The 24,468-nt window shown below is 39.5% G+C and overlaps 1 protein-coding gene across 2 annotated transcripts; it reads right to left on the reverse strand.

Moving 5' to 3' along the window:
* Window positions 1-5,157: 5,157 nt before the first annotated feature.
* Window positions 5,158-24,445, reverse strand: cfap70 (cilia and flagella associated protein 70). Of its 2 annotated transcripts, none has more exons than XM_048245666.1 (26): window positions 24,273-24,445; window positions 23,895-24,075; window positions 23,701-23,799; window positions 21,873-21,955; window positions 20,009-20,188; window positions 19,529-19,711; window positions 19,080-19,174; window positions 17,424-17,523; window positions 17,119-17,250; window positions 16,752-16,901; window positions 16,474-16,548; window positions 16,277-16,368; window positions 16,084-16,144; window positions 15,406-15,600; window positions 15,090-15,221; window positions 14,517-14,642; window positions 14,204-14,337; window positions 13,354-13,469; window positions 8,830-9,018; window positions 8,090-8,277; window positions 7,670-7,822; window positions 6,984-7,145; window positions 6,782-6,871; window positions 6,345-6,446; window positions 5,787-5,834; window positions 5,158-5,339 (listed from the first exon to the last, which is right to left on the reverse strand). In XM_048245666.1, exons 1-26 carry the CDS (start codon window positions 24,342-24,344, stop codon window positions 5,259-5,261), a joined length of 3,219 nt encoding a protein of 1,072 aa, XP_048101623.1. In that variant the 5' UTR covers window positions 24,345-24,445; the 3' UTR covers window positions 5,158-5,258. The 2 variants fall into 2 exon arrangements, with proteins under 2 accessions (XP_048101623.1, XP_048101622.1); XM_048245665.1 differs by having other exon boundaries at window positions 16,474-16,563.
* Between the last annotated feature and the right edge of the window lie 23 nt (window positions 24,446-24,468).

The raw sequence follows: 24,468 nt of genomic DNA on the forward strand, positions 1-24,468 counted from the left end.
ACACAATCTGGACAGGGTATGGCTATTACACCTAAAGAGGCTTTTATGACATCAAATTCTAAATCTACAGGTATGAGATCGCTGTAACAGTTTCCATTGTTCTGGGAAGGCTTCCCACAAGACTTTGAGTGTCTTTGGGAATTAAGTGATTAATTGGTTTTGTGCAACAATTTTGTCTATATTGTATATTTTACCTACTCAGTCACTGACATTTGTGAACAATAGTAATACTGTTTACATTATGTCATTACATCACATCCTTGCAGGAAGGCATCAGCAGAGGCATAGCTATGTTCTGTTGAAGGAATAAAATTCAGTGTGAAATGTAGCTATTTTTGCATTAAAGGATTTGTTCAGTATCAAAGTTCACATAATTCATATGTGTTTTCTTTAATGACTCTGATGATTCATTAATGACAGTAATGAATGGTACAACTAACCATAGTCATGCATGCTGGGATGAAAGCCAAAGGGCCTGTCAAAGTCCTCCACTGCTTGCTTTAGTGCAAGGACATGGAGGCAATACTGCTCTGTAATTCCTGATTTAAGAGATTAAAGATTACCATTAAATGATTGCAGAAAAAATATTTTATTGAACTTTATGTTTCTAATACCTAGACATAATTGTAATGCCATAATATCAGCCCTCAAGTCAAGTCAGTTTTATTTGTATAGTGCATTTAACATGCACAGAGTGCAACCCAAAGCGCTCCACATATAAGACATTGTCATTGACACATAAACTAACAAAGACAATAGATGCCGGACGGAGCGGCGTAGTCGCCAGCGTACCCGTGACACCAAGACATACATTTAAGAAATAACAAACACAAACATACAAGACAGACAACAAACAAACAAATAAATAAAATAAAAAATAAAATTATTCCAATTTCCAACCGGCTGAAAATGTCCAAGGGCAATGATGACTCGCGTGAAACTGCACACAGCTGTGTCTCCACAACCAATGCAACAGCAACAAAGTTCTTTACAACTGACCAACCCGGTGAACTCACTGGCAGTCTGGAGATAACGTTAACAAAAGCAAACATCTCACGCCTCTCTGAGGAAATGACTCTGGCCATGGCTCGGATTAACGCACTCTCCCTCCGAGAGCAGAAGCAGCAGCAAACCCACCCATGGCCATCGGGGAGGAGCTTGCTACACCTCTCAACAATTACATATTTATTTTCCTAAAGGAAATGAAAACAAATACATACATGTAATTGAACTGCTGAATGCAGTGAAGTCAGGAAGTGAAAATGCTGAAGCAGCATAATTGCACACCCTGACAGCTGAATGCTGCCTCAGCTGAGCAATATAAGAATCGACCATCTCAATTGGGATGGTCTGCTGTAAGGCACACTGCTCCATTTCCTAAAAACAATAGAAAGGTAAACAACATTAACCAAGTAATAAACAAATATACTGTATTGGCAAAAAAAATCTAGAAAGATCGTAAATCAGGTTTCAATGAGGCAAGGGCGTAGGTTTGGTCTCAGCTTTGGTGGGGACACATCCCTCCTGTTGTCACGATACCAACATTATCTTGATTTCGATACTTTTGCCATTTTTAAAAAAAAAATTGATTCGGTTTGTGTGATTTGTTAGATCAGTGGCAATCATAGAAAGTGATGGTTGTCATAGGTTTCTATTTCATATTTTGGAATTCATATAAACTTTATATTGTTAATTGTTTATAGTATTTTATGATCTGCATAATTACTAATAGCTAAATATATTTAGTCATTTGAATACATCACATTGATATTTAAATTATTAGGCTACACTTGTCTTTAATATCATCACATTTGTGGTGTGTAGGCTAAATCTAATTAAGTGCCTGTCACTTTGAGTAGAACTTTCAGTCTTACGGTTTTAGGCTAGTGAAAAATAGTTTTCGCAAGTGCAAGGATATGTGGATTCAATTACTCATATTTGGTATGTCATTAGATAAAATAAATGTTCAAAAAACTAACAAGTCAAAGAAAAACTTTCTGGGATGAGATCATAGAAGAGATATCTGGTGTCTCGCAATATTCATTTCTGACTATAAGTATGGAAATACACAGAGCCGGACAGTAACAGAGTACATTTACTTGAGTACAATTTTAAGGGATCTGTACTTTACTTGAGTATCATTTTTGGGAAGTACTCATGACTTTACTCAAGTACATTTGAGAGGCAAATATTGTACTCTTTACTCCACTACATTTCTATCCATAACCGTGAGTACCCCTTCTTCTAAAAAAAAAAAGGAAAAAAGAAAAATCTCAGAAACCCTCAATTTGTTGATTCCCTCTCAAACATGATTGGATTGTGCAGGCGCCACTGATTGGGACAGCCTACCAGCAATCACCTTCAGCTTTCCGCCAAAGTCAACTCCATGGTCAGATTTAGATAAGAGACGAAACCATGGACGAAACAATGGATGAAGACGCAGCAGGTCCATCCCGGGAATGTGCCAACCTGTGGCCCCACCTCGCCAGACTATTTCAATTTTCTGAACAAGTTAATGATAGTTTTCGCTTCAAGTGTTAGTGTTAGTAAATAGTATTTTGTATTTTAAATACATGTATTAGAAATACTGCCCATCCCTGGCAACATGGTAAAAAGATGAAAATGACTTGATTTTACTTTAAATTCCTTTAACATTCTCCAAGGTATTAACATTAACATTTTTTATAACTCCATGTAGGACGTTTATGTACATAAAGTGTAAGCACTGTGGCAGACTGGCAGTAGTAATGCAATATTTAGAAAATGTAGGCTACTCTTGTACTCTTGATACTCAAGTACTTTTAAAAACAAGTACTTCAGTACTTTTACTTAAGTAGACATCTGACTGTTGTACTTTTACTTGTACTTGAGTGAAATTTAGCAAAGGGTATCTGTACTTTTACTCAAGTAATGAAGCTGTGTACTCTGTCCGCCTCTGGTCACCGGGATGCAGATCTAGAGTTCAGCTGCAGGAAAGCTTCCTCTGAACCTGCTGTGCGCCTCATGCAAGCATCACTTGCCCTGGATGGCCTCAATGGAGGGGAGTGAGGAACCGGTGATGCGTTGGGCAGTTTTCACCACCCTCTGCAATGCTTTTTCGATTAGTGGGCAGAGCAGTTGCCATACCAAACTGTGACACAGTTGGTAAGGATACGCTTGATGGTGCAGGGATAGAAGTTCACCAGGATCTGAGGAGGCAGTGGACCTTCTTTAGCCTCCTCAGATAGAAGAGACGCTGGTAAGCCTTCTTGATCAGGGTAGAGGTGTTGAGGGTCCAAGAGAGGTCCTCAGAGATGTGGACACCCAGAAATCTGAAGCTGGTGATACACTCCACTTCAGTCCCATTGAGGAAAATGGGGGTGTGTTCTAGCTTTAGACTTCCTGAAGTCCACAATGAGCTCTTTTGTCTTCAATAATTCTGTTAACAGGACTTGCAGGAAATTGTGGGAACATATGAATTTGTTGATTATATGCAAGCCTAATGCTGCCCACTAGAGGTAAGTCTGCCTTCATCCATGAATTATGACCGCCGTGCAGCGAAGCGGCGGTCATATAGGTTTAGTCAGATTTTTTTGTTTTTTTTCGCATGTCCAAATTTCCGTCAAGGATTCCCGGGACACTGAAAGACCGGGGTAGACGAAACTTGGTGGGCATGTAACCCCATATGGATAGCATGGAACCATCGTTTTTTTTTTTTGATCTGTAGCCCTTCCGGCTGGACTGCACCCCGAAAGGAGGGTAGGGCAGACACAGTTTTCTGTGAATATCTCGAGAACCGTAAGGTTTAGGAGGACCATTTTTTTTATGTTGATCTCAAGGGGCCATGTCAACCCATTCCATAACCACTCATTTCATGTATAGCCCACCTAGTTAAACACAAAAAAGTAAAAATGAGATGTTGTAATGTCGCGGGTATCTGTGACCTAACATAGTCAAAACTGCACGAAATTGGAAGTGTAGGATCATTATGACACCCTCTGTATGCACGCCAAGTTTCGTCGCGAATTCCGTTCATGGGGGCCACACAATAAATTAATTTATGTAACTATACACCAACTGGCCTGTAGGTGGCGGGAGACAGTTTTCTGTGAATATCTCAAGAACCGTGGGACCTAGGAGGTCCACCTTTTTTATGTTGGTCTTAAGGGGCATGTCAACCCATCCCATTACCACTTATTTCATGTATAAGCCACCTAGTTAAAAATGAAAAAGCAAAAATTAGGTGTTTTCACCACAATATCTCTGGCTGACATGGTCAAAACTGCACGAAATTGAAAGTGTAGGATCATTATGACATCCTCCAAGTGCATGCCATGTTTTGTGAACTTTCGTTCATGGGGGGGCCTTACAATAAAATAATTTATGTGTACATTTAGTGACCGTACACCAACAAGGACACTGAAAGACCGGGGTACACGAAACTTGGTGGGCATGTAACCCCACATGGATAGCATGGAACCATCGGTTTTTTTCTTTTGATCTGTAGCCCCCGCTGTACTGGACCCCCGAAAGGAGGGTAGGGCAGACACAGTTTTCTGTGAATATCTTGAGAACCGTAGGGCCTAGGATGACCAATTTTTTCCGTATGTTTGCCTCCAGGGGTCATGTTAACCCATTCCATGTGCACACAGATACAACAGATACACACGCACACACATACATTCACAGTAATCATACGTATGACACATACTCACACAGTAGACATATGTACGCATGCATGCACATGCACAAACACACATACTCAGGCAAACACACAAGCACGCACACATAAACATAAACGTGTACACGCACACAATTCAAGAATTTCTCAGAATTATGAACAGGCAAGATGGGGGTGGGGTTGTATAAAATGAATTTTACATGTGAAATCTATGAACTAATCATGTTTTGGTACTTGTTGTCTAGCAGATACCAGTGAGAATTGAGTGTGGATAATGCAATTTAGTGAGACAGTTAGAATCATATAGGCCTTTCAGCGTGATTTATTTTTGTGGAAAAAATGTGCTGGACTGGGTGGCGGTCATATTTTGTACCGCTCTGCGGTACATCTAGTTTAGCTTTCTTTGATGAGTTTAGATATTGTCAAAACCTGCTTTTTACCTCAAATCACTGTGCATGCAGTATTCAGTACAGTAATGGTCCATGCATAAGAAAAGGAACAGGATCATACTTTTTTAATAGATATAGGTGTACAAGTTATCATATCACAACAAATAATCAGAATGCAGTAAATCAATGCATTCAATTCCACATTGTATTCAAAAACAAGGGTTGCCAAATCCAACATGTTTTTGCATCTCATTGATCTCCTGCAGAAGTGGCTCGTTTTGTAAATCCAGCTGATAAAAAAAAGAAATTAATTAATTAAGTGTGTATGCATTTACATTATTCATTTAGCAGACATTTTTAATTAAAGTGACTTACAGAATGAGGAATAACATTCAAGCTACAGTGGAGAGACATTAGGTAATTACTACTGCATTAGTCCATACTATTACTAGAGGATAAGAGTGCAGATATTATAAGATAGATAGATAGATAGATAGATAGGAAGATACTTTATTGATCCCCAGGGGAAATTCAAGAACAAGTACTAGTGTGATAGGAGGAAAAAGGGGTAGAAGAACAAAGAGGTAAAGGAGAGAAGACGGAAGTGTGTGTTAGGTGTGTTATGCTGTTAGAAGTTAGAAGAGGAGGTATCCTTGGAAGTGAGGGTTTTCAAAGAGCTAGACATGCAACCAGTATAAAATAAACAGTTCAGCAGCATATCCACTTAGATAACCAACCTTCAGTGTGTACTTATAAGACTGCTCTGCTTCCAACTTTCTCCCCATCTGTAGATTCCACACATCGTGAAAGAGAGGTGAAAATATGGCACCAAATGGATGTCAATATTGTAAACATACACACTACTATACTACCTAAACCCTAAAGGGACATGGACACATTTTTTTTTCTTCAACGTTTCTTGTGCAAGTTTTGTGTGCACATCAGAAACTGACAATAACATATTTTGCCGATGTTGTTTTAGGGGCTTTGATTTTCTGGTGCGCACAATAAAGTATCTGGTGAACGTGCAAAACGTTCTGGTGCACACATGACACTTCCCAGAAAGTAAAAAGACCTTAGGGGCTTTGAGTTCCTGGTCCCCAGTCCTATGCCTTTCCTGCTATCTTTATCCCTCTCACAAAAAGACCAATCATTTCATAGATACCTTAGAGCAATTTTAACATTTTAAATGGAATAGAGTAAGAAGTAAGTAAGAACTTTAATGTCACAATATTCTTTAAATATCTTTCAAAACTTAAGCACACATGTCATCACAAGCACAAAAACATACACACCTGCAAACAGACAAGTGCCAGGTATCCCCACACCTCTGCATTAGAATTGTTTAGGGTGTTGGCCTCTGTCAGTGCATCCTCAGCTTCTGTCATCTCCCCCAGCTAGCACATAAATATCACACACAGACAAGAAAAGCCACAAAGACAATATTCTACATTTATATTAATCAATAGCTATGATAAACATCACAGTGATTAGCCCATCTCATTGTGTTCTTTGCAGTGACAAATCAAAAGATTCAGAAAAAAAGTATTTAAATATACACTCCTGCAGGTTCTACTAGTGTAATATGGTTATAGCAATGTGTCTGGAAAGCACATGAATTGCATTGACGCCACACATTATGACGATGTTTAGGTGTTAGCTGGCTAGCTGCAAAAGAAAAAGAATCCTCTTCTGGATGTTGTGGTAAATTATGAAAGTGTATCATGTTTACCCGGTAGCAGGCGATGCCCAGGCCAAGCCAGGTCAAGCAGGATGGTGAGCTCTTGCAAGCACGAAGGTATGTGGCTTTGGCCTTCTCAAACTATGGAAGTTTCAGGAAAATGGATAGCAAGGTAAAACTCCAACAGAATTCAACCGTCCTTTCTAGCATTCAGCACTGTGTAATCTGCACATGGGAATGTATTATTTCTGACCTGCCCTTCCTTCAGGTATATAGAGCCCAGGCGCAAATAGATGGGGTGGGTGTCAGAGGCATCCGCCACAAAGTCCAGGGTTCTCTCGTAACACTTCTGGGCATCTCTGCTCTCACCTCGCAGGAAATGCAAGTGGCCCCAAAGTGCCCACACATCTGGATTCTACATATTAAGTAAGGAACCATTTTATTGGTAATTTTTTTCTTTTTTTGACAACATGATTTGAGATTCATAGTCTGTTAATTCCATGTTCTGGCCCAACTATGCAAATGTAAATACTGTTTTTCCTATTCTGTGGCACCTTTAATTGTTATTAAGTAGTACTCAGGAATCTTTGTTTATTTTTCACACAGGATAATGCTAAGGAAGTCTACTGATTATCAAGTAATTAGTATCCATGCAGTTATGAGCCTCTGAACAGATCAAGGTCAGGGTTGGCTTTGTCATTACGGTATGGTGGCTTTTAACTCTGAAATCCCATTACACGCAGAGGAGTGACTGCCTTGGATATGTTATCTCATCTTACAAATTTAAGTAAGCTAGTACGGGCCATTACAATCAATAAATAATATGCAATTATAATTATACAGTCATATCACCACAGCCCATTGCTAGGCCCTGGTAAGAGGAAATATTAGCTGAACAAATCATAATTGGTAAAACTATGAGCCCTGTGCCAGGATCACCTCGTAGCTATCTCTGAGCGCTGCACTGAGGCTGGTCTCAGCACTGCCATACTCCCCTCGGAGGGTGTGGAGCTGAGCCAACGCCAGGTGGTAGGAGCTACTCAACCCGCCCTCAGGACACAGCAGCTCCTGAGCCAGGGCCCTTTGGGCCATCTAATAAGGAGAAGGGAGATGAACAGAGCTCAACTATGAACACACTACATGAAGAGGACTCATTAGAGGGGCACTAACTTATAACAACACTTGATACAATCCAAATTTCCACTAGATTCTCATTCAGTGTTCAGCGTCTGCAACGTTTATGTAAGTAAAACATAGAATGTAAGCCAGTAGCTGGCAGTCCAGAGCAGCATGTACTTGTATTATACATCATAATAATAACACCTTTAAATTAGACTCCAAATTATTGTATGCAGTTACCTGTAATGCATTGCTCTGCAGTAGGAACTCCACAGTCTCCATGTAGATAGTACATGGTTTGCTCGGGCTGGTAAGGGAAGCTGTCCTGGTAGGTTTAGGTTCCACTGCCAAAGTAGAACCCTCCACCTCTTTAACACCAGCACCACTCTGACAGCGCTTGATGGAACTTTCTACATCCTCTCCCTCAACTGCAACAAGAAAACGCAGTATATGAACACAGAGAGAGAGAGAGAGAATTTTGGAAAGCTGTATACTACTATTGCTTCATGTTATTCTTCTCCACCTACATACGTGACATTCAATGGCAGAAGGAAGGAAAGAAAGAATGAAAGAATATCTCTTTAGTATTGTTTATTGTTATGATTATACATTACAGAAGTAATCACTGTTACAGGTTCTATGTGTTTTTTTGTATTATTATTTAAAGTTTCTGAATGATCTAGAAATATTAGTATATAAGTATATACTGAAGAAGCCACCATTTTGACATTATGTCAAAAACACTTATGCTCTGTGTTGTCCAGATAGCATGCAAACCAGCTAGCGTAAGCCCGGCTCTCTAAAATCATTTTGCAACACATGTGGTGCTGTATTAAATACAATGCAAGTCAATGGAGGAGTACCATACAGCTATGTACAAGACTACCTGAAGCTTACAGAACTCCACACAGCACTCTTAAGAAACATAGTCAGTAGCAGTGCACATAGTGATGATAGTACAGGTGTGATCTTGGACTTACTGCTGTCATCAGCCGAGTCTTCTTCTGCTTCTTCCTCTGGCATCATGTTCTCTGCCTGTGTGTCTAACTCTGTCTGTGTGTCCCCATCGTCCACTGGGTTCAGCGCCAAACCTGCCCGCTGCTGCTTACAGGCCTCTAAGAAAGCCATCTCTGCCTGGATACTGTTGTCCTGTGCTTGATAGAACACACCTGTCCAGAGGGAAAAGCCGGGGTACAGACATGGTAGAAGTGAATTAAAAACAAAGGTAAAATATAGTTGGTATATACATAGTAATAATGCAGTGATAATACCTTGTGGGGGAAAAAAAAGAAAATAAATCTCAAAAGCATTGAAAAGCAGAAAAGGCAGGTTGGGCCACCAATCTTTATCAGAATAGGTGAAAGATGTGTGCCCACTGCCCATAATACCTAGTACATTCTAAGATAGTAAACTAGAAAGCTCCAGCTAGTTTGAAACATACACAGCAAAATTTGTGTAACCCTTTGTAACTCTTTATACCAAGTAAAAATCTTTGGGTGGGTGTCATCCAAATCATAATCATATGAATATTTTCTAACAATTTCAGTGAACTGCAAGCACAAGATAATTTTCACTGTAACTGAAATTCAAGACCATTATAACATGATCAAGCATTTATAAGAACAAAAACATTTATGAATCAGTCCAGCATTTAGCTACAGTATACAACAGAAAACTGCAGGTACACGTGTCTGTTTGTAAAAGACCATACATAAACAATTACAGTTTCTACGATCAGCTTATACAGAAACAGAACATGAAACTGACACTTAAAGCGATGGTTCGGAGTAATTTCACCCTAGGGTCCTTTGCATCAGGACCCCGAGCCAAACACCCTCCCAGAACCTGTTTTCCCTTGGTCGAACCCTGGTCAAGTAGCGCTGTCAGAAACTAATGACTTTCTGCAGGCGCTTATGGAACCTATAGGGTCATTCCACGTCAGTTCAACCAGGGCCCACGCACTTAGGTCTCAAAAAATTCTGAAAAAATTACCAGGTGTACCTATGTTACCCAGGAGACACACTGTAAAATTACTCTTATGTAAGATCAATACTTTCCAAGATACAGCCAGTTTTACAGGGGAGGGGTGTCGATTTTGTTAGGGCTCTTTTTTTTTTGTCAAAGTTCACAAGCCCACAGCGCAAAGAACTAAACCATGTAGGAGGCTCAAATTTTGCATGCTGGTACATAAATAGGAATAGTATGTAGCAAAATCGTCACGTTTGGTCTGGATAATCCTGCATGGTCATAGCTGTCCCTCAAAGTTGATACAAATTTTATTGGAGTTTTTGGCTGGGCTCTGTTTAAGCCTTCAGAAGACATATTTGTACTCAACATAGCCTCTTGATTTATTTTCCTTACTGAGATAAGTAGAAACACTCTCACAAAAAGCAATGAACAGAAAATAAATCCCTTCAGGGTCTGAACAGCAGACCTCACAAGTCTGAAAAATCATTTTGGTTATCATTTTCAGAGCACCCAAACACCTTGTGGGAATATACAAAGATTTTTTAAATATGTTTTTCCTTATTCTCCATGATCCCTTCTTTTTGAAAACACCAATTTGACTTGTCTTATGCAAATCTTTCTTTTTTATTTTCCACCCTGAACATAGGCAAAATGCCCCATTGACATCAATATGTTTTATATAGAGTCACCACACTGCCACCTGTGGTTGTATAGAGTAACCTGTGGTAGCTCTATACAAAACATATTGATGTCAATGGTGCATTTTGCCCATGTTCAGGGTGGAAAGTGAAAAAGAAAGATTTGCATAAGACAAGTCAAATTGGTGTTTTTAAAAAGAAAAGATCATGGAGAATAAAGAAAAAAATATTTTAAAAATCTTTGTATATTCCCACAAGGTATTTAGGAGCTCTGAAAATGAGAACCAAAATTATTTTTTAGACTTCTAAGGTCTGCTGTTCAGACCCTGAAGGAATTTATTTTCTGTTCATTGTTTTTTGTGAGAGTGTTTCTACTTATCTCAGTAAGGAAAATAAATCAAGAGCCTATGTTGAGTACAAATATGTCTTCTGAAGGCTTAAACAGAGCCCAGCCAAAAACTCCAATAAAATTTGTATCAACTTTGAGGGACAGCTATGACCATGCAGGATTATCCAGACCAAACGTGACGATTTTGCTACATACTATTCCTATTTATGTACCAGCATGCAAAATTTGAGCCTCCTACATGGTTTAGTTCTTGTGCTGTGGGCTTGTGAACTTTGACAAAAAAAAGAGCCCGAACAAAATCGACACCCCCTCCCCCTGTAAAACTGGCTGTATCTTGGAAAGTATTGATCTTACATAAGAGTAATTTTACAGTGTGTCTCCTGGGTAACATAGGTACACCTGGTAATTTTTTCAGAATTTTTTGAGACCTAAGTGCGTGGGCCCTGGTTGAATTGACGTGGAATGACCCTATAGAGTATCTCGTAAATTACCCCACTAATAATGCCCTGAATTGTACGAAACTTTTACAGTAGTACAACTATGTTCTCTATAAAACGAGGCATTGAAAAGTTTGTAAGTACAGCAGGAGTTTATTTAAATAACACTTGCCTGATGGATTCTACTCTCTGCTGCCATCTACTGCTGCGTCAACGTTACTTCCGTGATTTGGGAAAAGCCTGTAAAAGTCCTGGCAGGATGCATGCATGCATAAGGATATAGATCCAGGAATGCACTAATATTTTGTTCGTAGTACCAGTTTGTAACAATTATTAGTTAACACTAAGTTGTAGGGTTGGGCACCGAAACACGGTTCTAATATGGCACCGGTGCTGACGCAAACGGTAGTAACTGCATCGAATAACAACATGGATTTCGGTGCCTCATTTCGGTGCTTAAATCTCGTTTTTTTTTTTTTTTTTTTGAGGCATCACTGCATGTCATGCGCCATCTCTAACTCTTGCTCTGATAGCAACACATCCAGATACAGTTAGCTAACATAAACACTGGATGTATAAACCAGAGGGGTCACCACTATAGGCGAGTGGACAGTGTTTGACAGCTTACTTGCGGGAGCCCAAGTAGCTTTAAAAGCGATATCAATGAGCTCCTGTCAAAATCTAGCAGTGGGCCTAACTACACACAAGCAAAAGGCTATCACAACTATAACAACATCAACGGTATCGTTACACAATATCTTTGCTAATCGCTAGCTGGCATTTATTTGAAATGTTATCAGCAAAGTTGTAAGATGACAATTTTATTTCACGGTGTGTTCTAAACAACATAATGGCATGATATTAATCGTTCATATGCATGAGGTCCATATAGCATCACAATGAATATGAAGATCATGTTAAAAGTTAGCTGGCGAAAAACATAAATATGTAGGTTACATACCCGATGTCACTGAGCTGTCAAAGAGGCTACGGAACCCTCCGTGCTTTATCGCTAATTAAACTCAGCTGACTGGTATAGCGCGCATAGCCATAGTTGCTGTTAAAATGCCTAGCACTGGGAATCTAAACATTTCAACACCGACATGTAGCCTAACATGTTCAAAACTTTTGCGTGTTATGGGGGAAGACATGACATTTCTTGAACCATTTGTGAACACACTAAATTAATTGGAAAATAATTCAGAAAGAGTCGCTGTCAGATTAGCTTGCTTGCAAATGCCGTTGTCCATGACCTGGCAGTTCTATATGGCAAGCGGGTTTAACATACCTTATGGCAAACCGCCTACACTGGGTAAACTTGAAAGCAGAGCTTACCATTGTGTGTGCATCCATGGCAAGCTGTTTTAACCTTTAAATGTAGGCTATTATGCGTAGGAGCAATGAGATATTGATAGTAAATTGAATAACAGTTCAATTTCCTCTTCAAATGTGTCTTATCAATAAAAAAAGCAATTCCTGCTTTAGACCATTTTAATTTAAATACAAAGTACCGGTTCAGGCACCGTTACGGCACCGGCACCGTTTTAAAAGTATTGATTTAGCACCGGTATCGGATAAAACCCAAACGATACCCAACCCTACTAAGTTGTAAACAGTTCGGAAAAAAATATTAAAAACTGGATATACCAAAAAACTTTGATGTAATCGCTTCCTGCCAGGACTTTTACGGGCTTTTCCCAAATCACTGAAGTAACGTCGACGCAGCGGTAGATAGCAGCAGAGTAGAAGTTATCAGGCAACTGTTATTTAAATAAACTACTTACAAACTTTCCAATGCCTCGTTTTATGAGTAAAGAACATAGTTGTACTGCTGTAGAAGTTTCGTACCATTCAGGGCATTATTAGTGGGGTAATTTACGAGATACTCTGTTGGTTCCATAAGCGCCTGCAGAAAGTCATTAGTTTCTGACAGCACTACTCGACCAGGGTTCGACCAAGGGAAAACAGGTTCTGGGAGGGTGTTTGGTCATGGTGCAAAGGACCCTAGGGTGAAATTACTCCGAACCATCGGTTTAAACGAAAGAAACTGTACAAACAGCTACCACTGGAATATATGCACTGACTGAACTAAATTTGATCATTGTAACTCACCAAACAGTGTCCAGGCAACCACACTGCTGGGATTGACACAGGTTGCTCCTTCAAAAAACGTCTCTGCATCCTCGTACCGCCCATCCATCTCAGCCAGAATACCACACATTAGTAAACTGGACACAGTGAATACCACACATTAGTAAACTGGACACAGTGAATACCACACATCAGTACACTGGACACAGTGATAGAGGGAGAGAGAGACAGAAACATATGGCCATGGAAGAAATACAAAAAACACACAGAAAAAGTAAAAGAAAAATGTTTTTGAGCCAGTCCATGAGGTTGTCAGAGGGGTGTGGGATGGGTGGGTAAAAATACCTATGTTCCATTAGATGTCTATTGTCAATATTAATTGTTTTGACTTAATGAGTTGTAAGGGTTTCATAAACTATACTGCTCGAAAAAATTAAGAGAACACTTCAATCATACACTGGATCGGTACTCTGACACTGTTTGGCTCTGAACACAAGTAAAACTTTTGACTGCCAGACATTCTGTGAATGTAGTTTGAGAATGGAGAAAAGGGTGGAAGGTTTCAAAAAATGTGTTTTAACAATTGTGGAAAACTGTAAGTGTTCCCTTAATTTTTTTGAGCAGTATAGTTGATACATTCAGAAAATCAGTTCTTAATCAGAAAATGACTGGTTTGTCCTGTCAAACCACACAACCTGTTACCTACCGAACAATTAGTGAGCTTTTAAGTAAAGAGGCTTTATATGATTTACTGGTGTAAAGAGGTTAGATATGAGCACAACGAATGCTCAGTTAACCAGGCTTTTACTAATGAGTAGAACTAATAGTTAGTTAATCAGGCTTTTATCATGAGTTATGTCAGGTGGCTCACCTGGATAGATGTGCCTGATTCATAGAGACCGCCTGATGGAAGCATTGCTCTGCTTTTTGGTAGTCCCCCCTCAACATGTAGAAACAGCCATAATCAAACCAGTGGGATGGGTCATTACGATCTCGTGCCAGCTGCTGTATAGACACGTCAAACTCATCATCATACCTCAAATAACTCTCATTCCTCAGTCAGTCACATAACACAAAGTACAATATATAAAGCATAATGATGTATGAATACAGTCCAACATCCTGTATGTTAACTTAAACCTAGCCTCTGACAAGTGGTTTGCTCCCAAAGTATTGTCCCGTACCTCCTGGTAGTACTTTGTGGCGAGCTGGTAGTCCTGGTTCAGCTGAGCCTCTCTGGCAAAGTGCTTCAGCTGAGAACACTCCAGCTGTGGCTGTGGCTGATTCTCTAGGTCATCTACGGACAGTGTCTGGACCAGAGAGAAAAAAATGACTCAAGTACACAAACAACGCACATACGGTATTTATTTCTATGGCTCAGGTGATTAGTTACTATTTGATTATGATTTTCTAGGAGCTAGGGAAGATTTAGAACGTGAAATATGGTTCAGTGCTTAATAGCTGCTACAACTGGAAAGGCATATACAGTATAATAGGACAATTGCATGAATAAGAAGGGAAAGAATTTCATTTGACATGTCATAAATGCTCTATGTCATAAATGCTCTATGGCAAATTCAGCTGCACACATAATATCCACAATTCTGTCATGCTACCATTAACATTCCATCAAGAAAAAGGCAAAGTTTCGCTGCTGAACATCTTGTTTGGTCAATAAATAGAGAGTTTGGATAGTTCAACAGTTCCAAGACTGTTATCTGTCTGTTGGGTGTATGTCTGGAAATGGAATGTCTTACCTTATTCAATGCCTTGTGCATTTCATCCACCAGAAACACATATAGCTGACTTAGAAATGCCTGCAGTTGTTCCACATCTGTGAAGGCTTCAGTTCGCAACATTTTCTCACGCACTATACGAACTACAGAATACTGACCAACACATACAGGCACAAACATAAAATCAAAATACACCTCACATCATAGACATGTTTGCAGGCACCATGACAAACCATTTTGCCACAACAAGCAGATATATCTGATGAAAATGTGGTGGTGGGATTTTTGCATACTCTTAACACAAATATTTTGGAAAACTCTAATTCCTTCGACTTACCTTTAGTTGTTCTTTGAAAGCAAAGTACTTCCCGGAGTAGTTGAGCTCCCCGAGCAAATGTGTTTTACGCTGTTCCTGTGTGTTGGGGTCTGTAAGCCAGGCACTGGGTTCAAACGCTGCTCCAAACAGCTGCTGGTACTGGTCTAGGACCTGTGCTGCCACACTTACTACTTGAGCCTGAAACTCCTGCACGGCCTGTCAGTCATGAGAATTAGATTAGATTCAACTTTACTGTCATTGTGCAGAGAACAAGTACAGAGCCAATGAAATGTAGTAAATCACAAAGCCACCATGGGTAAATAAATATGTGTTTGTGTAAGGTGATGAGAGAATGTGTGGTTCAGAGTTATACGTTAACCTTTCAGCAGGGGAGTTTTGAACATTCTAACAGAAGATTCTGATTCTGCAACAATGTAAGGTTCTAAATTTCCATGTTTTTCTAAAATTCCATGTTGAATTCCATGAATTCAATGAACCCAGATATTCTTAAGAACGTTCAATGTCCAACATTCCCATACCGGCTTAAGGGGTGATGAATAAACTCAGTGGTTGCCACTTGGTGTGCTATCTAGGTTATTCTTGTGCTTTCTGTCATGCATTAATAGGCTCACCATGATATGAGGCATTGACAGATACTATAACTTTGTCTTAGTAATTATGGTGTGAGATGTATTTTACTCGTTCTGCTCCAGCTGGTCTGCGAGGTAATGGAGGTCTTGGAGGAATAAGCTCCATCACTCTATGGAAAAAACATTTACAGTTACATTAACCTTCATCCATTACTAATAGTAAGCAGGTCAAATATCTTATTTATTTATCATTATTGATTTCTATATATCATACAAAGATATATTTTTATTTAGTACAGTACCTTTTTGCAAGCTCCTCTGGTGGTCTTTTGGGAACAAGTGGTTTGTCTAATGCAATCTCAATTACAATGTAGGACTTAGAATCTGCATACATCTACAATAGAGAGCACATAAGCCTGTTGGTGGCAATTTGTGCAACTGTGTGTCGCTACAGTAATGTGTGATATCTGGACTATTAATTTCAAATGGTAAAACTAACTTGTCCCTCTGTGTTGATCTGTGGCTCCACCTCAATTACGTTCTCGTCTGGGGCAACCTTGCCCTGTGGCCCTGCCTGGGAAACAGAAATCTGATGTATTTTAGCTTCTTGAGTGGCATATGCTTGAGTCTCATGCATAGAATAATTTAAACAAAATATTTTTGATGGAATTCATTGAAATAAGATTGTGTTGGAAGTATGGCTAGACAGAAGGATGGGCAGAAATAGTGGAGGTACATTTATTCAGTTTCTGACTGGACGGTGATTTGTGAATGTACCTTTCTGGGAGACTCTTTGGTATCTTTTCCTCCCTTCTCAAAAATTTTGCTTGGTGCAGCTTTACAGGAGCCCACAGAGGACACCCGCGCTTTGCCTTGCGTCACCGGCGGCCGCATACTCTCCCGTAACACGCTATAGTTTCGCTTCGTCTAAACACAAATAAAAATAGTGATATAGCAGCATCGTTATTCTAAACAGCAGACAGATTAATTCTGAAAAAAATATTTAAAGTTTTGGACAGCTGATCTGCAGTACATGTCTGGACAATTACTCTTAACTCGTATCTGAAACTGAACAGCAATACAATTTCTTTCTCAACTTAATGGGTAGTCACACAAAGTAGAGTAGAAAAAAAGTAATTCTGACTTTCAGCATGAGCTCTGACTCATAGAAAGGGTAGAGTTTATAGGCCCCTCTGACACACGTAGCCCCTGGATACAGCAGTGGAGCCAAGTCCACATATGCCACTCCATGGAAGGATAGGGTCTCATCCTCCCCCTACATTGGACAAACAAAGACACTGTTACACACAGTGATTACATCATTGTTCACTGATCAAGTACGTACGGATGGAGCAGTATCAGTGCAACATTGTCGAGACACCAGTATTTCTAGTACGGTACAAAGGCACAGGGACATCTGATTTAAATTTGTATTTAAAGTCCTCACACCTTCTCTTTACCAGCCTTCGCTCCCTTGGCAGCTCCCGTCTGCGCTACTTTCATAATCTCTATTGGCCACAACCGGCTCTCCACAATCCGCCGAGTCAGCCTGTGGAGACAAGAACATGTGTGGAAGTGTTCCAGACAACCCTATTCAACTTAGCACACATCATTTTCTAATTAACACTGTCTAAATAAAAGGGGGAAACAATTAATTGTACACACACATATATAAATGTGGCCATCATGACAACATTAACAGTTTGTCAGTTTTCTATAAACATGTTTCACACCGTCGTATTACAGGTGTGGTCATAAAATTAGAATATCATGAAAAAGTTGATTTATTTCAGTAATTCCATTCAAAAAGTGAAACTTGTGAAACTAATGAAACCCCCAAATTCAGTATTCTATAAAATTAGAATATTGTGAAAAGGTTCAATATTGAAGACACCTGGTGCCACACTCTAATCAGCTAATTAACTCAAAACACCTGCAAAGGCCTTTAAATGGCAGTCTAGTTCTGTAGGCTACACAATCATGGAGAAGATTGCTGACTTGACAGTTGTCCAAAAGACGACCATTGACACCTTGCACAAGGAGGGCAAGACTCAAAAGGTCATTGCTAAAGAGACTGGCTGTTCACCGAGCTCTGTGTCCAAACACATTAATAGAGAGGTGAAGGAAAAGATGTGGTAGAAAAAGTGTACAAGCAATAGGGATAACCGCACCCTGCGCAGACGTATGCAAGACATGGGTTTCAGCTGTCGCATTCATTGTGTCAAGCCACTCTTGAACAAGAGACAGCGTCAGAAGCGTCTCGCCTGGGCTAAAGACAAAAAGGACTGGACTGCTGCTGAATGGTCCAAAGTTATGTTCTCTGATGAAAGTAAATTTTGCATTTCCTTTGGAAATCAAGGTCCCAGAGTCTGGAGGAAGAGAGGAGAGGCACAGAATCCATGTTGCTTGAAGTCCAGTGTAAAGTTTCCACAGTCAGTGATGGTTTGGGGTGCCTGTGTTTTCTGAGGTCCAGGGTCAACGCAGCCGTCTACCAGGAAGTTTTAGCTACCAGTACCTGGTTTAAGGACCATGGTATCCCTGTTCTTAATTGGCCAGCAAACTCGCCTGACCTTAACCCCATAGAAAATCTATGGGGTATTGTGAAGAGGAAGATGCGATACGCCAGACCCAACAATGTAGAAGAGCTGACTCTCATAACACCTGAGCAGTGCCACAGACTGATCGACTCTATGCCACGCCGCATTGCTGCAGTAATTCAGGCAAAAGGAGCCCCAACTAAGTATTGAGTGCTGTACATGAATACTTTTCATGGTCATACTTTTTCAGTTGGCCAACATTTCTAAAAAAAACTTTTTTTGTATTGGTCTCAAGTAATATTGTAATTTTCAGAGATACTGAATTTGGGATTTTCCTCAGTTGTCAGTTATAATCATCAAAATTAAAATAAATAAATATTTGAAATATATCAGTCTGTGTGTAATGAATAAATATAATATACAAGTTTCACTTTTTGAATGGAATTACTGACATAAATTTTGATGATATTCTAATTATATGACCAGCTGATGATGATGATGATTATTCTGAGGAAATCTGCAAAAATTGTTAGCAACTGTTAATGTTCTGAAGATCCAAGAGTCTCACCAGGCAGCACCTCCAGCATCTAGGAAGCAGCGTCGCTCTGTGTCCCAGCTCACCCTCTTCCTGTTTATCTCAGCCTCAACACGAAATTCCTTATCCTACAAGTCACATATGGAGAATAAGTAGTAGGCAATCTTACACTATTGAAACCATTTTCTCAAGTGTTCTGTTTACGGTGGGGATTTTTCTTATTTAGAGCTGCAACTGGGAGGGCCTACAGTATAATAGGACAATTGCATGAATAAAAAAGGGAAAGAATTTCATTAGACATAAACATGTCATAAATGCTCTATGGCAGATTCAGCTGCACACATAATAGCCATAATATCCACATGATATCCACAATTCAATTTAGAGGAAAAAAGGAGGACTACTCTTACATACTATTTACCATTCTATTTTTTACAGAATTTTTCATTTATGATATGAGCTGACATTTTGGTAAAGTTAACCTCTGCAGTGGTCATATCGCCATCCTCCATGTCGACACTCTGTTCTTCAATGTTGGTGCCTGGTATATGCTGGGCTCCTGAGGCCAACATGGCATCCTGTGGCCATTTTTTGGGTCGGGGAACAGGTTCTCGTTCCCCTCCCATTTTCAGCATTCCATTGGAGAACATCAATATTTGCTCCTTCTGTTAGAGAACAAGGGTAAATTGTCCCTATGGGTCAATATTTCACTTGACATCATGGCCATACTAATAAATAACACAAGCTTACATTCCTCACTTTTTTTTCTTTCAAATATGCTCTTAAGTAAGTAATATAAGTACAAGATTTTCAGTAAAAGATTTCCGTTTATCCAAATACAATATACAGATAAAGAAGACATCATACTGTATATTGTACTAGACCACTGTGTTGGTGTAAGTCTACGAAGCAAGATCTCATGCTACTAAAAAGTAGAAAATGAGATCAAAATAGATAAATACCTCAGCTGTGAGGGGAACCTGTAGTGCTGCAGCATAGCCTGATGCAGGTGCAGCTGCTTGATTCCATACATCAGGCACAGAGTAGGCTGTTTCAACAGTAACTTTCAAAAGGTTGGACTCTGAGAGCTGGGTGGCTGACAACAGAGGCTTTGGGACACTGACTGAGACATCAAGCACAGGCTAAACAAACAAACAAACAAGCAACAACAAAACATGGGAACACTATATTACTTTGAATCACAGTGACATTTTATGTAGTTGTTATGTTTATGGAAACATCAAACAAAATAACACTTTGTACTGACAACATAAATGCAACATACAATTATGATTTGCATGCTCGTTCTGTGGGTAAACATTAGTGTTAATTTTGTCACCTATTTTTAATTTAGTCTTAGTCTTAGTCTTGTGACAAAATGTCCTTTTTAGTCTTTGTCATATTTAGTCATTCAAATATAATTTTTGTTAGTCAAGTTTTAGTCGACTAAAAGTCTTGTCATTTTAGTCTAGTTTTAGTCAAAAGAAAACTAAAGGTATCTTAGTCTTAGTCAGTTTTAGTCAAAACATTTTAGTCGTTTTTTTTATAATAAATTATTTCTGATTACCATTTCAGTGAAATAGTGTTTCACACATCTCAATTTTTTCCAATATTGTGTGTCCACAGGGCTACTCGCTTGTTAGAACTCATTCAGATTTTTGTCAGTCAGTATGTTTACATGGACAGGTAAGTCGAGCTACAGTTATAGCTCGGCTGGGATTTGACCATAGACAGTAAAAGATTTGAATGGACCACTGTCATGATCATCGTAGACCAGTGTTTCTCAAAGTGTTATCCGCACTGTTGGTCCATGCAAGCAGACGTGGTAAAATATGATATAGATGAGTTGTTTGCAATATTGAACCAACTTGTAGGCTACTGTATGTAAATCCAAACAGTTCTGCAACACTGTCTATGTAAGATATGCCAGTTAAATCATATGAATCTGACACAATAAGCAAAGTGCAAAGACAATAAGCAAGGTTGTTCAGTGAGTAGGCCTATTGTGTAGGCTAATATACTGTTGAAGTAGGTCTAATCTTTTTTTTTTTTAGCTAGGTGGTCCGTGCGTTTCTTTTTTATTGGTTAGTTAAGTGGTCCTTTGTCTGAAAAATGTTTGAGAAACACTGTCGTAGACCCAAGTATTAATGTTTTACTCCGCACACGCTTAGATGGCGATATGCGCAACACATTCCCCAAACTCTCCATCTTAACAGAGAATATGATCTTAGCTAACTTGCTAGCGAACTTTCCATATTAGCTTACTTGCTATTAAACTTTGCATCATCAGTGTGACTAGTTAAATAGTTGACATTACTTGCTGAAAATTTTCATATGGACATTCTGGGGGATGTTAATTTGTCAATGTATGAGAGAAGCTTCAACTTCTGGGTCTGTAGCATTGTGGCATAAAGCTTAGGTAGTTAGCTTGCTAACTCTGACAGAAATCTCCGGTGTTATTGTTCCATGTAGTTTCGTGTTGCAGCCACAGGGTTGCAGCAACAGCACGTAGACTAGCCTACAGGAAAGCTGCTGCGCATGAACTCATTTGGAATAATTTTGAAAATATAACAGCTAGATATTCGGTCTTCTCATTTTGTAGACGAAATGAAGAGAGATTTTATCTTAGTTTTTATTTCATGCAAAACATTTTAGTCTCGCTTTTTTTAGGTCAACAATAATGAATCTTAAGATAGTCTTAGTCAGTGTTTCAGGACATTAGTGCAGTCTCGTCATCGTCTCGTCTTAAGTCATGAAAAAAAAGGTAGTTGACTAACATATTTCCTCTCGTCTTGTCTGACGAAATTAACACTAGTAAACATTCACCTTGCTACCATCCAGTGCAGCTGTCTCTCCAGGTGAGCCAGGTGCTGGATAGAGGACTGTGGAGGCTGTGAAGCGGCTTTGACCTGCACAAAGTAACCTGATGACCTATCTCATTCACAATACACAGTAAATATTCAATGACTTTCATTTATTTAATACCCCACCAGATTTGGCTGTATTTTCATCCCACAAAGCCGCTTTTATTCCAGAAAAGTAGGTTACTGGATGAATTGACCGTTCGCAAAAGCCACGCCCCTAGTTATTGTTACTACGCAGAAATTCAATGGTACTTTAGCGTACAGTAGCTGTTAAGACTCTAAAAGTTACAGCACAAGAGGCTCTTTTAGAGAGCCACGGACCTAAATATGACATGGAGACACATGTATAAAAACTCATATCTAGCATTGTTGGGTGACAAACTTAAACGGGAGGCGAGTGAGTGTGATTCACTGATATTAATATTGCTAGCTGTGCTAGATAGACTTGCATGCATGTTAGGACACTGGGCCATGTCATGTAAGGAACCATAGACATAATATACATAGACGCCGCATCGACCGCTGCTCCCTACTAGCGCTGACGAGATTTGGAGCCGCCATCTTGGACCGGGTCATCCACTCCACTCAGTGTAATCTGTTTGGCGGGGTGCAATGAGCTGTCAGCACACTTAATTAATCTTATCTCACTCAATACCGAACAGATTTTCACGCGGTTTTTTTTGCTGCAAAGGTCATACATGTAGCTATGATACAGGCCACATTGTTCGAAAATACAAAATACAACCAATAGTACGGTAATGTTAAATCTTACTTGTGAAAAGTAAATCCCCCGAGTATGGTCCGCCCGATTTGAGCAGGAACATGCTGCACAGTGCTGTCATCTTGTGTTTTCTGCTGCAACGCAATGAGGAGTATGACAGGTCCAAGATGGCGGCCGCATTTCTTGTTTCCAGCAGCCAATGCGGCGTCTATGTATATTATGTCTATGTAAGGAACATGGTGCTGCCAAAAACGGAAACATAGCCTAAATTGCAGAGCCACTTCAACTTTATTATTATATGGTGAATAAATGTTATACTACTGTGCACAGCCCCATGCTTCTCTGACGTGACGAAGCTAGCACGTTATTAGCAGCGGTTAGCTAACTATGCTAACGTTAGTTATCTACAAGTCTCCTCCATGTGACAATCATTTTATATAATGCTGGCAATGCTGAAAACAATTAACATCCTTATTTATCTTACTTACATAGAGTTGACTGTGTGGCTTAATCCACAAATGTGGTGGAGCACTGTTTTCGTTATAGTTGGCTAAGGAGTAATGTTAACCCTTTGCTTTAAAATAGTGGAGATCTGGGAAGAGAGAATTTAATCTAATTTAACATAATTAGAGAAAACTTAACCAAGATTAAAAGGCATTTTTCTGTGTATCGGTGTTGTGTTAATCCCACATATGTCATTTGATTGTCCTTTTGAACTCATATCACTATAAAATTCCATAAAACCGGACAAATATCAAGGCTCCCAATCCATTTCTATGGAGCCACAAGGTGAAGTTGACGGGCTGTCTGCCTGCACGGAGCTACTGGACTGCCATTGGCTCATCTGCGTTCAATGGGCGGGGTTTTGCGAACGGTCAATTCATTGTCATGTATGTAGATGACACCTGTTACACTTTATATACTGACTTTACACCATCTACATGTCGTTATGTCCAAAATGTGCGTTGAGCATGTTAATGTTTACATATTGGACTGCAATGGCTTGTCCTTTCACATCATGTAAAAATGGATTCATAGTGACAGTTTAGAGTTTAATTTGAAATCTAACCATGGAGAAGAGGGAGCAAATCCACCACCGCCTGCCCAAGAACAATCGTCTTCTCTTCCTTCTGCTTCTTCTCTTTGGGCAAGATCTCAGTCACAGTCACTGATGAGCATGAGGTAAGCAGGCTAATGAGAAGCTTTGTATGTCAATTTAACAGATGGAGAATGGATCAAATGAGCACCATAAAGACTACTTACAGATGACAGGTTTATGTGCAAGATCATCCAAATTATGTGCAGCATCTGAACATTCGAAGCTGCATGTAAAGTTGTAATCCACTGCTTCGTCAACAACTGCATCAACCTTTGGAGAATCTCCAAGGACTACACCATTCAACTCAGCTCTAACAAAACTGAGGAAAGACTCGGTCCTTCCTTTCTGGAAGACATCACATCGACCATGCAATTACTCAATAACAGAAACACCAAAGACATCGGGCTATGTTTTAATGATAAAACAAGAAATAAAAATGTTAAATAATAAGACCCGAAGATGTTTGTTACAATATCTAACGTTAGCATGTTATTTTAGCCTACGTTAAACAGAAGAACAGAGCTAGACGTCACGTCACTCACCAAATTATGGCCACGTAAGACTGTTATTTGTACAGATACTGCCTTTTCTCCAACTACTTGTCCTATTTCCATTTTGAGTAACTGCACCAAACATGCAATATTAACTAAATAGTTTGACCCCGTGAAACCAAGGGAGTACTGGCACTTTCATTAATTTTTCGGCGTCTACATGTTTCTATAGTAACCGTTCAACATA

The sequence above is a fragment of the Alosa alosa genome, chromosome 6, assembly GCF_017589495.1.
Source record: "Alosa alosa isolate M-15738 ecotype Scorff River chromosome 6, AALO_Geno_1.1, whole genome shotgun sequence".
NCBI lineage: Eukaryota > Metazoa > Chordata > Actinopteri > Clupeiformes > Clupeidae > Alosa > Alosa alosa.

Bases quoted from the DNA above. Each gene is read 5' to 3' on its own strand.
- cfap70 (XM_048245665.1), bottom strand. From the start codon at position 24,344: ATGGAAATAGGACAAGTAGTTGGAGAAAAGGCAGTATCTGTACAAATA. The intron at 17,524-19,079 runs GTGAGACTCTTG...TTGTCTCCACAG, and splicing joins GATGCTGGAGGTGCTGCCTG to GCTGACTCGGCGGATTGTGG. The intron at 7,823-8,089 runs GTAACTGCATAC...TCTCCTTATTAG, and splicing joins TGCAGAGCAATGCATTACAG to ATGGCCCAAAGGGCCCTGGC.